Source organism: Oncorhynchus kisutch, linkage group LG10 (assembly GCF_002021735.2).
Source record: "Oncorhynchus kisutch isolate 150728-3 linkage group LG10, Okis_V2, whole genome shotgun sequence".
In the NCBI taxonomy this organism is placed as follows: Eukaryota; Metazoa; Chordata; class Actinopteri; order Salmoniformes; family Salmonidae; genus Oncorhynchus; species Oncorhynchus kisutch.
In genome coordinates, this window is record NC_034183.2 from 15,210,112 (window position 1) to 15,225,658 (window position 15,547).

At 41.5% G+C, this 15,547-nt stretch overlaps 1 protein-coding gene across 9 annotated transcripts; it reads right to left on the minus strand.

Annotated features, from left to right (window-relative positions):
- Window positions 1–698: 698 nt before the first annotated feature.
- On the minus strand, window positions 699–10,738 carry cnot2 (CCR4-NOT transcription complex, subunit 2). 9 transcript variants are annotated; one of them, XM_020492405.2, is made up of 15 exons: window positions 10,611–10,738; window positions 9,403–9,525; window positions 8,953–9,025; window positions 8,507–8,654; window positions 6,456–6,641; window positions 6,224–6,303; window positions 4,589–4,714; window positions 4,070–4,194; window positions 3,693–3,810; window positions 3,369–3,525; window positions 3,182–3,243; window positions 3,056–3,105; window positions 2,831–2,931; window positions 2,427–2,571; window positions 699–2,089 (listed from the first exon to the last, which is right to left on the minus strand). In XM_020492405.2, the coding sequence occupies exons 2-15, from the start codon at window positions 9,511–9,513 to the stop codon at window positions 2,003–2,005; spliced, it is 1,569 nt and encodes a 522-aa protein (XP_020347994.1). In that variant the 5' UTR covers window positions 9,514–9,525; window positions 10,611–10,738; the 3' UTR covers window positions 699–2,002. The 9 variants fall into 9 exon arrangements, with proteins under 9 accessions (XP_020347994.1, XP_031689065.1, XP_031689061.1 ...); XM_031833205.1 differs by lacking the exon at window positions 10,611–10,738 and adding an exon at window positions 10,063–10,225 and having other exon boundaries at window positions 2,421–2,571; window positions 4,070–4,227; XM_031833201.1 differs by lacking the exon at window positions 10,611–10,738 and adding an exon at window positions 10,063–10,225 and having other exon boundaries at window positions 2,421–2,571; window positions 4,070–4,224; window positions 9,346–9,525.
- Between the last annotated feature and the right edge of the window lie 4,809 nt (window positions 10,739–15,547).

Consider the following 15,547-nt stretch of genomic DNA (forward strand, 5'->3'; position numbering starts at 1 on the left):
ACTGAGTGGACAAAACATTAGGAACACTTTCCATGACAGGCTGACCAGGTGAATCCGGGTGAAAGCTATGATCTTGGCAGTAGCTCCAAGGTTGCTGGTTTGTATCGCTGAGCTGTCGATGTGCCCTTGAGCAAGACAGTTAACCCTAATTTCTCCTGTAAGGCACTCTGGATAAGACCATCTGCTAAATGATGTAAATGTTAATGTCACTTGTTAAATCTACTTCAATTAGTGTAGATGAAGGGGAGGAGACAGGATAAATCAGGATTGTTAAGCCTTTAGATGTGGACTGTGTGTGTGCCACTCAGAGGGTGAATGGGCAAAACAAAATATTTGAGTGCCTTTGAATGGGGTATGTGCCAGGCACACAGGTTTGAGTGTGTCAAAAACTGCATCTGCAGGGTTGTTCACGCTCAACAGTTTGCCGTGTGTATTAAGAATGGTCCATCACCCAAAGGACTTCCAGCCAACTTGACACAACTGTGGGACGCATTGGATATGGGCCAGCTTCCCTGTGGAATGCTTTCGACACCTTGCAGAATCCATGCCCCAACTAATTGAGACTGTTCTGAGGGCAAATGGGGGGTGCAACTCAATATTAGAAAGGTGTTCTTAATGTGTTGTACACTCAGTGTCAAATGTGTTTGGTTCTCATTAAGAATGCCCCCCCTCTTCCCTCAGAAACCAGACAACAGTAGTTCAGGAAAGCCTTTTTTGCTTTATTAAAAAGAAGCTTTGAACGTCAGAAAATACAAGATTGGTCTGTATGATTTTTTCCCCTTCAAATTATTATTCATTTTTCCTTTTCTTATGAAAGGCTGCTGTTTAAACAGCTTTGAGTGAAATGTGTCCGTCTGTCCTCTTGCTTTGGACTTTAGGGGTGGATGTCCTTGTTTTTCCTGAGAATCAGGCCTTTCCTTGTCTTTTTCATTTGTATTTCTTCGTAAGTGCCCACAGTGCCAAGTATGATGCCCTGTCCAGCAGATCCAGAAATGTCCTGTTTTATCTACATATTGTACTCCATGCTGACCTCCTAAAGATGAGGTACAAGGCAGGGCAATATTTTCCTCCAAAATAGATGCCATATATATATATATATATGTATACACATACATATATATACACATTCGTACATATATATCTTTATTCATGTGATGTTCAAAATGTTTTTTTTAAAAATGTACACGTTTACAAAATCGTAACAAAGACTGGAAAGTGTTTTGCTCGCTCTGGAACAATGAAGCTGGGTAGATAATCTAACAACACTTCACTAAAACGGTCTCTGATTTGTATATTGAAGCCAGACAGAAAATACCAGTCAAAAGGAAGGAAAGAAAGGGATGTGGGGCCGGTGGAGAAGAAAAGAGGGAATGTACAAGAGGAGAGATGGAGAGAAAGCAGTGGAGAGACATTTGTAGACAGGCTACTTATCTATCCAAAACAAAATATGAGGGAGTGTTTTCACATTAAAAAAAAAGCACAAACAATCTTTGTGTTCTTTTATTACTAAATAATGCAACAATGAACATTGCACTTCTTCCGCCCTTTCGTTCTCACGTGTGGGATGGTACTTGTTGGCTTAGCCTTCCCCACCTTTCTCTGTTCTTAACACTTGGGGGGTGGGGGGGAGATGAGGCATAACCCTTGTTCTGTCACTGTAAAGTGTGTCGGTATTGTCCGTTTTCCTACCTTGGACCAAACAGGCTTCTGATTCAGAGACGTAAACAAAACACAGACCCTGGTCAAAAACAAAACAAAAACGATGAAACGAAAGGAATAAAAACAGAACAAGTGGAGGTGTTTGGGCAGCACATAATTTGGGAAAGGCAGGGCTCAATTTTCCCCACCCTTACGCGGTGGTGAGCGCCTTCTCTGAAGTCATTTTAGCCAGATCCTCAAGGAATAAAAACCAGGATGGACGCCTGGGCCGCAGCGCACCATCCTCTTCAGGCTGGGAGGAAGGTATGCAGGGACAGCGGTCCCCCTGGGACTGTACTAGGCCTCAGAAGGCCTGCTGAGCTGGGTTGTAGTTGAAGGTAGATGGGACGTGGGGCCTCTCTTCTAGCTTTTCGTACTCCAGGTGGAACTCCTGGAGGGATAGAGAACACATAATCAGCAATGGAGACGGAGGATTCCTGTTGAGTTTATATTGCCTGAGTGAGAATACTGATCATCAATATCAAGAGCTGAAAACTCAGAGTGACAGACATCACCAGTAAAAGAGATACAAAAAGTGTATCTTGAACCAACGTTAAACACTTACAAGTTCCTAAAAATAAAAAAACTACGATGTCAAGCACGTAACTCCATCCAAGGAGATTCACAACTCAAAACATACATGTAAATCTGAATAGCACACACAGCACTTTCTCTTCATGTTAAGTGTATTGATTGAGGGTAGCAGATACTAAAGCCAATACCTTTACCTTGGCTACCTTCCTCCAGTTAAGACAATCAAAGAAGTAGTAGGTCCCCCTCTCATAGGTGTTGGTCTTTAGTGTGGGCTCCATGCCCGGCGCCCGCGTGATCCACACCCGCTCCTCTTTGTGGTACCGCCAATCCCGGTTAAAGCTGCACCAACACGAGACAGGCAGGAGAGAGAGATGCCATTAACGCACAGTGAGTCAGTAAAGAAAAAGGCACAAATAACTCCTTGATAACAACATATAGAAACTATGAACAACTACTGAAAGAAACCGATAAGGTGATCCTGGGAATTAAGGTGTGCTAATTAATCCTAGCCTTTTTTAGATAAGATCCATGTTCAAAGACACCTCTCTCAAGGGTGCCTAAGTGAAAGTGCCTTCAGTAGTGATAGTACAGCACTTACAGCTCTACTGCTGCCAGGAGCTGTAGCAGGTCTCCTCCGTTCATGTAGTACAGATAGAACAGCAGGTCTTCACCGTACCGCGCCAGTTTAATAGCTGCCAGCTGAGGAAGAGGAGAGATGGCTTTATCAACACCATCATTTGGTTTATCCAATTATGACATTGTGCTTTCTTCCAGATTATAAGATCAATACCACTTGAAAGGGGATTACTGATGTATCACTTACCTTGTCCCTTATGTGGATGTTGGTTAAGTACTCAGAGGGGACGTGGAAGTCTGAAAGATAGGAGGCACCAGGGTCACCAACTGGCTTAGTGTGGGGTATGTGTGTGTGGTCAGGGTAATGTCTTACCAATGTCTTGAGGTCGACACGGTGCTGATGCCCAGGGGGAGGCAAACTTGGGGTACAGGTTTCTGTCAGGAGAGGAGGGGACACGTTACGATCAACAGACTTAAGATGAATAAAAACATCTAACAAAACATTGATTTTGACTTCTGTAGCCATTCAACCTAATGTTCAGACAGAGCAACCATCTTACTCTGGAGAGTTGAGGTTGAGTCCAAGCGTTGTGAGGTCACTCCCCAGTGCCAAGTGCACCATGCCCGGGTCCGTCTCCGCTGCTCGGATAAACGTCAGCAAGCCAATCATCCCAAACTGGTCCGTCACCATTCCCCCGGGAATGTTCGTCACCCGCCCTACAGATGTGGGAAAATCTACAGTGAGAGAAAATAATAACCAAGTAGAGCTTTCCCTACAGCTAATGCAAATGTGGACCATACCAACGGTCATGCAGGAACCATGTCAAAACCCACTGAGGTACCCAGGTTGAGAGCGAGAGGTGTGATTGGTTGAGCGGGCTCACCGTCAGGTAACACCTGGATCCCTTTCTTCTGGCTGTTGTTCTGAGCTGAGCTCGTCTTGTCTCCGGGGAATTTAGGACCGTCTGCACTGGACGTGCTCTTGCCTGTAGAGTTTAGGTTCTGCACAAAGCAAAAAACAAATGAATGAATAATCTATAAGCCACATGACATCATGGAACATTGCTTTGAATATAGGATGTCCACTCCACTAATTATATGGTGAAAGACTTGAATATGCAGTAGTTGTTGTTGCTCAACATAAGGAGGCCTTGTATGGTTGCCTGTCCATTTCAGCTTTATCCATGTTTGGCATGACACCGACCAATGAAAACAGACTGACAACCAGGCTAAAGGCAGCCTGTCTGTCTGTCTGACTCACTGTTTTGCTGTCATCGTTGCTCAACGTGGGGTCCTTGTAGTTGGGACCAGGCAGTGCAGGGAAGTCCTCGTTGTGGATGGAGAAATCCTGCGTCGGCTCGTTCGATGGCTTCGTCACCATGCCAACTGATGAGGTCATGAGATGAAGAGAAGAGGCTTCTTAAATAAATCACCACAATGAGAAAGAAGTTTAGCCTCGGGTTATATATACACACACCATTGGAGAAGGCCTTCTCCCTTTCTTCATCACGATTTGCCACAGTTTATATTTGAAGAGAGACTGAAGTGGGCTGAGTATTTACACTGAGAATGTGTCTAGCAGTGCTGACTGGCCCACAGTAATATGACGAGTCAGTGATGCTTTGACATGTGCATTGCCAAGTTCCCTTTGCATCCAAGCCAAGTGCATTACAATGAGCCCTTCTTTCTAGTGCACTACACTGAGCCCTTACAATGGGTAGCCCTCCTAGTCTAGTCCACTATTATAAACCCTTACTAGTGCACTATACAGAGTTCTTACCATAGGGGGCCCTTCCAGCTAGTGGGTTGAGTAGCGGTGTTGGGTTTGCGCTTCCTTCCCTCCGACTCCTGTCTGCTAACGCAGGGAAGTCAGACAGGTCTAGCCCCGTCACGTTTTCACTGCCGTCTGTGAGGGGCAGGTTAAAGACTTGTAAGAAATTAAAATGGTGTTACTCTTCATGCTGACAGTGTCTTATAGTATGTGAATGAATAGGTAAAGTGGATGTTGTAAAAACTTGATGACATAAAGCCTACAGGTAAACTGGGCTGAATGTGATGCATCATTGGATGGCCAGACTGAGCATCAGATTAGAGGTCGACCGATAACAATCGGAAATCTGTATTTTTGGACACCGATTTGGCCAATGTTTTTTTTTTTTACACCTTTATTTAATCTTTATTTAACTAGGCAAGTCAGTTAAGAACACATTCTTATTTTCAATGACGGCCTAGGAACGGTCGGTTAACTGCCTTGTTCAGGGGCAGAACGATAGATTTTCACCTTGTCAGCTCGGGGGATTCAATCTTGCAACCTTACAGTTAACTAGTCCAACGCAATAACGACCTGCCTCTCTCTCGTTGCACTCCACAAGGAGACTGCCTATTACGCGAATGCAGTAAGCCAAGGTAAGTTTCTAGCTAGCATTAAACGTATCTTATAAAAAATAATCAATCAATCATAATTACTAGTTAACTACACATGGTTGATGATATTACTAGATATTATCTAGCGTGTCCTGCGTTGCATATAATCTGACTGAGCATACAAGCATACAAGTATCTAAGTATCTGGCAGTGGTAGGCAGAAGCAAGCGCGTAAAACATTCATTCAAACAGCACTTTCTTTGCATTTTGCCAGCAGCTCTTCGTTGTGCTTCAAGCTTTGCGCTGTTTATGACTTCAAGCCTATCAACTTTCGAGATGAGGCTGGTGTAACCGAAGTGAAATGGCTAGCTAGTTAGCGTGTGCTAATAGCGTTTCAAACATCACTTGCTCTGAGCCTGTGGTTGTTTCCTTTGCTCTGCATGGGTAACGCTGCTTTGAGGGTGGCTGTTGTCGTTGTGTTCCTGGTTCGAGCCCAGGGAGGAGCGGGAGAGGGACATAAGCTATACTGTTACACTGGCAATACTAAAGTGCCTATAAGAACATCCAATAGTCAAAGGTTAATGAAATGCAAATGGTATAGAGGGAAATAGTCCTATAATTCCTATAATAACTACAGCCTAAAACTTCTTACGTGAGAATATTGAATGCTCATGTTAAAAGGAACCACCAGCTTTCATATGTTCTCATGTTCTGAGCAAGGAACTTAAACGTTAGCTTTCTTACATAGCACATATTGCACTTTTACTTTCTTCAACACTTTGTTTTTGCATTATTTAAAACAAATTGAACATGTTTCATTATTTATTTGAGGTTAAATTGATTTTATTGATGTATTATATTAAAATAAGTGTTCATTCAGTATTGTTGTAATTGTCATTATCACAAATAAATTAAGTAAAAAATAAAAATTGGCCGATTAATCGGTATCGGCTTTTTTAGTCCTCCAATAATCGATACCGGCGTTGAAAAATCATAATCGGTCGACCTCTACATCAGATAGCTGGTTATTTTGAAGAGACACACAACTAACCTGTGCCATTGAAGATGTTGCTTGATAACGAGTTGTTCATTCCAAACGCCTGGTTCCGGTTCATCCCGAATCCCGACATGCTACAAAAATACAGAGGAGAATTTTAGCCTCCAACTGGATCACCTTCATATTCAATCATCACGAAAAACAATTGATGATTTAGACATTTAAACAGAGAGTTGAGAACAGCAGATCTTTCAGTTGTATTGCCAGCCAGACTGTGTGACTGTACCTGTTGATGGTGAAGGGCTGCCGTGCAGGCTGCTGTTTGGGCATACAGATAATGCTGGGGGGGCTGCGGTTGGGGCTACCCAGCCCTGAACTGCCCATGCTGTTGGTCCTGCCGCCGCCCATCCCGATGCCCTGGCCCACCTGGGAGTGGTTCAGCATGTTCCTCGAGTTCATCGGCAGGATCCCCCTGTGGAGGAGACATCACAGGTTAGAGTTAGACTAATGGGTGAACAGAATGGCTTGATATGAAGCCAGGTGATTATTTTTTACTAATAATGTCCTGTCCTGCTCTGGAACTACTGAACTGAACAGCTAACTAACTAACAGCAGAATAATGATTCCATGGCATTTAAACACATTGACTTACAGTGCCTTGCGAAAGTATTCAGCCCCCTTGAATTTTGCGACCTTTTGCCACATTTCAGGCTTCAAACATAAAGATATAAAACTGTATTTTTTTGTGAAGAATCAACAACAAGTGGGACACAATCATGAAGTGGAATGACATTTATTGGATATTTCAATCTTTTTTAACAAATCAAAAACTGAAAAATTGGGCGTGCAAAATTATTCAGCCCCCTTAAGTTAATACTTTGTAGCGCCACCTTTTGCTGCGATTACAGCTGTAAGTCGCTTGGGGTATGTCTCTATCAGTTTTGCACATCGAGAGACTGAAATGTTTTCCCATTCCTCCTTGCAAAACAGCTCGAGCTCAGTGAGGTTGGATGGAGAGCATTTGTGAACAGCAGTTTTCAGTTCTTTCCACAGATTCTCGATTGGATTCAGGTCTGGACTTTGACTTGGCCATTCTAACACCTGGATATGTTTATTTTTGAACCATTCCATTGTAGATTTTGCTTTATGTTTTGGATCATTGTCTTGTTGGAAGACAAATCTCTGTCCCAGTCTCAGGTCTTTTGCAGACTCCATCAGGTTTTCTTCCAGAATGGTCCTGTATTTGGCTCCATCCATCTTCCCATCACTTTTAACCATCTTCCCTGTCCCTGCTGAAGAAAAGCAGGCCCAAACCATGATGCTGCCACCACCATGTTTGACAGTGGGGATGGTGTGTTCAGGGTGATGTGCTGTGTTGCTTTTACGCCAAACATAACGTTTTGCATTGTTGCCAAAAAGTTCAATTTTGGTTTCATCTGACCAGAGCACCTTCTTCCACATGTTTGGTGTGTCTCCCAGGTGGCTTGTGGCAAACTTTAAACGACACTTTTTATGGATATCTTTAAGAAATGGCTTTCTTCTTGCCACTCTTCCATAAAGGCCAGATTTGTGCAATATACGACTGATTGTTGTCCTATGGACAGAGTCTCCCACCTCAGCTGTAGATCTCTGCAGTTCATCCAGAGTGATCATGGGCCTCTTGGCTGCATCTCTGATCAGTCTTCTCCTTGTATGAGCTGAAAGTTTAGAGGGACGGCCAGGTCTTGGTAGATTTGCAGTGGTCTGATACTCCTTCCATTTCAATATTATCGCTTGCACAGTGCTCCTTGGGATGTTTAAAGCTTGGGAAATCTTTTTGTATCCAAATCCGGCTTTAAAATTCTTCACAACAGTATATCGGACCTGCCTGGTGTGTTCCTTGTTCTTCATGATGCTCTCTGCGCTTTTAACGGACCTCTGAGACTATCACAGTGCAGGTGCATTTATACGGAGACTTGATTACACACAGGTGGATTGTATTTATCATCATTAGTCATTTAGGTCAACATTGGATCATTCAGAGATCCTCACTGAACTTCTGGAGAGAGTTTGCTGCACTGAAAGTAAAGGGGCTGAATAATTTTGCACGACCAATTTTTCAGTTTTTGATTTGTTAAAAAAGTTTGAAATATCCAATAAATGTCGTTCCAGTTCATGATTGTGTCCCACTTGTTGTTGATTCTTCACAAAAAAATACAGTTTTATATCTTTATGTTTGAAGCCTGAAATGTGGCAAAAGGTCGCAAGTTCAAGGGGGCCGAATACTTTCGCAAGGCACTGTATGTGGTCTCTCGGTCTCAAGAACCTCTTTCTCCAGCATCTCCATCTTACACACACCTGCTTGGCGAGGGTGGGGTATGGAGGGACATGGTGGGTACCCCAGTGGTGGGGGTGATATGGCTCGGTAGCGGAGTGCCTTGCGTTAAGCTGCGGTTTAACTGAGGCGTGTTGTTGCCCATGCCCCTTATCGAGAAGCCTAGTGCACCTGCAACAGGAGAAATAGAAACAGTCAATATGGGACTCTTATCAAATTCCAAAGTGACCAAAATGTTGGATATTTCTCATAGCGATATTTTGAGATCAACAAGAAGTGTTGAAGTCTGTTTTGAATTGGCTATATTTAAACCAGGTACATTTACAGGGTAATTATTCTAAATTGATTAATTTCTCCAGGTATGACTTGACTACAAAATTGTTACAGACCAAAATGCATTACAGCCTTAGTAGAAAAGACCCTGAAAACCACAGACAGAAATGTAAATGAACAGATGCAGCCAGCTTACTCTGTGGGCCATATAAACTGGCCCCAAGCTGGGATAGTTGACCTGATGACGACGGTGAGGGAGACGAGAGCATCTAGGAGGACAAGGAGAGAGATAAACCACAAAGTGAGAGGGAAGGACTGGAAACAAGAATACCAACAGATGACAATACCTTTATCAATAACACATAATCGCACATTAGGGCAGTTCGTATATCATTATTTACAAATCACATTACATTGGAATTACACTGTAATTGGGGTATTCAATTTAAAGGATAATAATAATAACAACATCAATGCCAAGACAAGTTATAGTCATATAGGATGATGGTGTAGTCTAAATTTCCCTAAATATGAAAAATAACCATAAACAGATTTACATTATAGAAGGACGTGAAAACAATTTACTTACTTCAAGTTCAAAGGGAGCTGTAGTAGGGATGTGCGATCGAGCAGACAGAGCACTTACGTCTTTGTCCGACCGATGTGGGTACATGGACGGCTGGCTGTAGTACATGTTCTCATCAGGGTAGTCACTTTCCACCCCCTCTACAAACTTCTTTCTCGTAGCACTGAACATGCCGTTTGTCACCTGCAGAGAGTGGAAAGAAGGAACAGGTTTAAATATCTCAATTCCTCAACAGTCCATAGAAATTGAGACTGTCGACCAGCATGTCTGGATCCACTGTCCACACTGTTCATATCAGATTTAAAAAATGATCATGGTCAGGACATGAGATAAACACACAAGCTACGCAGTAGTGTTAGTCCTATGACTATGGTTTACTACACATTCAGTTTCAACTGGTCCGACATCACATCTCACTACCAGACAACACGCCCACACCTTGCGCGATGTGTGCATACCAATGCTTGACTTGGAATTAAATAGGTTCCAGTACTCATTTTGGGTGCCGGTACTGTTTAAATTTAGGTGCAGGAGCTCCACAATAGTTGAGAGGTAATGTACTACAGTATAAGAAGAACAGGAGCTCAAGCAGTAGACAATCTGAGGTGCTGGTTACTCAGCTCCACTGAGCTCCTGCCCAAGTCAAGTACTGGTGCATACAGTGTGCCTTACAAAACAAATTTACAATCGCGTTTATAGTGTTGTTGATTTTCCACTCACTGTTATCATGCTGGTGTGAAAATGCATTGGTCAACATACAAAAACTGTGTCCATCCCTGCAGCGTTGCCTCAGAACAATTCAACAAGCTTCTGCTCAGGTGACACTATAAGGTTCAGTTATTATTCTCTACACCAAACTTTCCGTAAAGCATTTTGTGGCTAACGTTAACTAACAATACAGCGCGAGTCTGATTAGTTATAATAACAGTTAGTTCAACAACAAGCATCACTAGACTAACGTTAGCTAGCTAAATCCCTCCAATTCAACAACCCTTGTCAGGCAGTCTGCTTGCCTATAGGTAGCGATGTGCAGGTTGGGCCTGTTGTTTCTCCTATCCAGTTCCCAGTACCTTTCGGTCTCAATTTACGCTAGGAGCCACAGACAAAAACAGAGCGCAGAATACTTTTCGAATTCAAATCTGCCAACCCGGTCCAAAACACACGAAACCGAATGACAAGGACAAAAAAGATTAATGTGTTGTGATGTGACGATTCGAGTCGGACCAAATGGGTTTATATTTGAGGGGAAAATACTGTAAAAACCTCACCGCATTAATTTCCCTTCTCCTCGTAGCTAGATCCAAGATGGCTGTGTATTCAGTATTCCACAATCGAGAATCCTGGGTGAATAGCCTTTGCCCTCTGACCTCTCCACAACCTCCTAACCATTTCCGCACACAAATTTTGAACGTTCTACTTCTGTGGGTACAAAGTGACTAATACAATACAGGATTCATTTGAATTGTCTGCAGTATTATTTTTCTAGTTACATATATTGTTGGGGGAACTCACTATCCGTAGAAAAGTATCAGTGTATCAACAAACTCCGTAGGTAAACAAATACAAAAATGATAATACGCCACTCTCATTTATATTATTTTCAAAACATAGAGGCAATGAGCCCAGGCATAAGTGATATGACATCACGGTAGTAGCCTATATATCAGGGATCATCAACTAGATTCAGCCGCGGGCCGATTTATTCTTGAGTGGATGATCAGGGGGCTAGTGGTGCACGACTCCGCGATTTTTGGAATCGACTCCTGTGGATGGAGTTGAAAGGAATCGATTCTTACTCAAAACGCGCTGAAACGGATGCGAACACACGTACATACAACCTCATTATTGCGGAGTCCTACTAGGAAAACTACATTTGCGTTCTAGAGGACTGACATGAGCATGATGCTGCCCAGTTGCTCATCAATTTAGTCTATAAAATGCCTGTTTTGTTTGAATATAGAAGGTGATGTGTAGGAACTAGACTATTTCATTGATATTTCTGCTGTGTGCAGCCTTGACCGATCCCATGGGATGATGTGTTGCACTCTACGATGATAAGCCTTTTCTTTGCCATATTATAGCCCTATTCCGACGTGTATTACTAATGAGGTTGGTTTTGTAATTATTATCCAAGTATGTGCATTATTTATTCCAGAGGACGATTCACACAGGATTCGTTTTTTCAAAACTGTAATTCAATGTATATTCACTACCATTCAAAACTTTGGGGTCACTTAGAAATGTCCTTGTTTTCCATGAAAACATACATAAAATGAATAGGAAATATGGTCAAGATGTTGACAAGGTTATAAATAATGATTTTTAATTGAAATAATAATTGTGTCCTTCAAACTTAGCTTTCATCAAAGAATCCTCCATTTGCAGCAATTACAGCCCTGCAGACCTTTGGCATTCTAGTTGTCAATTTGTTGAGGTAATCTGAAGAGATTTCACCCCATGCTTCCTGAAGCACCTCCCACAAATTGGATTGGCTTGATGGTCACTTCTTATGTACCATATGGTCAAGCTGCTCCCACAACAGCTAAATAGGGTTGAGATCTGGTGACTGTGCTGGCCACTCCATTATAGACAGAATGCCAGCTGACTGCTTCTTCCATAAATAGTTCTTGCATAGTTTGGAGCTGTGCTTCGGGTCATTGTCCTGTTGTAGGAGGAAATTGGCTCCAATTAAGCACCGTCCACAGGGTATGTCATGGCGTTGCAAAATAGAGTGATTGCGTTCCGATTTCAAGATCACTTCTACCCTGTACAAATCTCCCACTTAACCACAACCAAAGCACCCCAAAACAATCACATTGCCTCCACCATGTTTGACAGATGGCGTAAAACTCTCCTTCAGCATTTTTTTAATTTTCTGCGTCTCACGAATGTTCTTCTTTGTGATCCAAACACCTCAAACATAGATTTGTCTGTCCATAACACTTTTTTCCAATCTTCCTCTGTCTGGTGTCTGTGTTGTTTTGCCCATCTTAAACTGTTATTTTTATTGGCCAGTCTGAGATATGGCTTTTTCTTTGCAACTCTGCCTAGGCCAGCATCCCGTAGTCGCCTCTTTACTGTTGATGTTGAGGCTGGTGTTTGCAGGTACTTTTTCATGAAGCTGCCAGTTGAGGACTTGTGAGGCATCTGTTTCTCAAACTAGACACTCTAATGTACTTGCCCTCTTGCTCAGTTGTGCATCGGGGCCTCCCACTCCTCTTTCTATTCTGGTTAGGGCCAGTTTGCGCTGTTCTGTGGAGGGAGTAGTACACAGTGTTGTACGAGATATTCAGTGTCTTGTCAATTTCTCACATGGAATAGCCTTGATTTCTCAGAACAAGAATAGACTGACAAATGCTGATTCTCCAGATACTCAACTAGTCTAAAGAAGGCCAGTTTTATTGCTTCTTTAAATCAGCACAACAGTTTTCAGCTGTGCTAACATAATTGCAAAAGGGTTTTCTAATGATCAATAAGCCTTTTAAAAAGTTATAAACCTGAATTAGCTAACACAACGTGCCTTTGGAACACAGGAGTGATGGTAGCTGATAATGGGCCTCTGTATGCCTATGTAGATATTCCATTAAAAATCAGCCGTTTCCAGCTACAATAGTCATTTACAACATTAACAATGTCTACACTGTATTTCTGATCAATTTGATGTTATTTTAATGTACCAAAAATGTGCTTTTCTTTCAAAAACAAGGACATTTCTAAGTGTCCTCAAACGTTTGAAAGGTAGTGTATGTCTAGACGATAATAGGCTACACTGATAACTCGTGCTTGGCTGCCAAATGTATGGGTCTCCCCATAATATTTAAATTGATGAAGTGTGTCATTATTTTAATGATCTATGGTAGACTTCCTACCTCTACAATTTCTGTTTAATTTGTCAATATTACATTTTTATTCATTGATTTACTGGCCACCATTACTGTGGTTACATGTTCAGTGTTTGTATTGACCAGCAAACCCACTGCAGCCTACCTCACTAGCCTACCTTACTCTCCATCCCTGCTTTGGACAATTAATAGCATGACTCTCGTACTTTGCCCTTTTCATTTATGGTTGATATTAATGATGAAAGGAGATATTATCTGTCTCTCTCCTATTGTGTATCACTATTAAATATTGGAAAAATAACAAATAAAAACAGGGAAAATAAGTACTTAAAACTACCAATTATTGTAGATAAATATTAATGAAAAGGGTAAACACAACACTGGACTGAACCCACTAATTGTCAAACTAATATTAATGTACAACAATATAGAAGATACATGACTAGAGGTTATGCAATATGGGTGTATATCCACTGCATGCTTCTTAGGTGTGTAATTAAATAACCCACCCAATCTACCTAACTCATCCTAATATTGTTTTTATGTACTTTTCTGCTCTTTTGCACACCAGTATCACTACTTGCACATCATCATCTGCTCATCTATCACTCCAGTGTTAATCTGATAAATTGTAATTACCTCGCTACTATGGCCAATTTATTGCCTTACCACATCACGCGATTTGCACACACTCTATTTAGACTTAATTTTTTTTCTATTGTGTTATTGACTATGTTTGTTTATTCCATGTGTAACTCTGTGTTGTTGTTTGTGTCGCACTGCTTTGCTTTATCTTGGCCAGGTCGCAGTAGTAAATGAGAACTTGTTCTCAACTAGCTTACCTGGTTAAATAAAGGTGAAATAAAAAATAAAATGACATGACCAAGGAGATATTGCAAATTTGAAACTATGAAAAATGTACGCTACACCGCGTGATTTTACAGTACACAAACAAGAGTGTGCAATATAGAAGGGTAGTCAGTGGACATTAGATCACATGACCAAGAAGCTATTGAAATTCTACATTTTGAAAAATTATTTTAAAATCTTGTGAGATGAAAATGGACAAACTAAAGGGTGTGCAATGTGTAGGCCCACTGAGTTGACATTCTGAACCTTGTTTGAAGTAACTAGGCCACATGACCAAGGAGCTATTGAAATTTGAATGTAAAAAAAGTTTGTACTTTGTTTACGCTCCCTAACTAATTAAACTTGTAATACAAAATGCTGCTCACATTTCCACATGTTAATTAGCTTTGGAAAGCGAATTAATGTCCAAATCTTGAAAATAAGACCTGTGCAATGTTGTGCACAATTCTTCCAACATCATGACACTTATTTGGTGTCTGTGGCTCAAGTGGTTTGAAAGCTTTTGAGGTTTGAAAGCGCAAATATCCGTTGAATATCCAACTTGAAACGGTCTTTACATCGGTAGCGCAAATGTGTTTTATAATTGTAACGTCTGATAAACTTGGGAATGGAATTCGCATCTAAAATGCAGAATTTGCACATGTTCAATTAAAAATGGGTCAATATGCTGAAATGGATGACTGTGTTTTAAAGCATTAAAGAAGTTTAACAATCAAACCAACAACTGTGTCATTGTAAATTAAAGGAACTAAAAGTGAATGATGGCGGATGAAATCCCACATAAGACCCCACTGGAGAGGGCAGAAGAGCATTTAAATTCACTCTATGCAGCCCGGAGAGGCAAACTTGGAGTGTGTACAGGCAAAATGAATGAAATAAAATTCCTTCTTGTTGATGTAGGAAATGTTGAAACTGTGAATGAGGGTCTTGAAACATTTGATGCTGTTCTCAATGACTTTAAGAATGCTCATGAATCTGTGCTAGAGCTGGTCACAGAAGAGGAACAGGAAAATGAGAGCATTAACTATTATCAACCAAGAATGAGGACTTATGAACATTTCCTGGAAGAGGTGGAAATACGGAAAAAAATATGAAGTTGAGGCACAAACACTCATTGAACCACACGACAGCATTTCCAATGTGTCAAAAACATCAAATAAAACAAAGTATTCTAAGGCTGCTTCCTCAATGTCCTCTGCACGCCTAAAAGCTGAGGCAGAACAAGCAGCTCTACTAGCTTGCCAAGCATCATTACAGGACAAGCATGCATTGGAACTGGAGAAAGCTCAACTGGAACAACAGAAAGCTCAACTGGAACAACAGAAAGCTCAACTGAAGGTTAGGATGGAAAAAAAGGCACTGGAAACGGACATAGCAGCATATAATGCCAGACTGAAGGTCCTAGAGAGTGGTGAGTCAACTTCTCAATCCCATGCCGTGGCAGCCCATTTACTAAGCCAAGAAGATGGAATGAACTCTTATTTTGAGAACCA

Excerpts from the sequence above, each read along its gene's own strand:
- cnot2 (XM_031833200.1), bottom strand. The coding sequence starts at position 10,089 with ATGCATTTTCACACCAGCATGATAACA. Across the intron at positions 6,304-6,455 it reads CAGCCCTTCACCATCAACAG|CATGTCGGGATTCGGGATGA; the intron begins GTACAGTCACAC and ends GTATTTTTGTAG. Across the intron at positions 4,715-6,223 it reads CAACATCTTCAATGGCACAG|ACGGCAGTGAAAACGTGACG; the intron begins GTTAGTTGTGTG and ends TGCCCCTCACAG.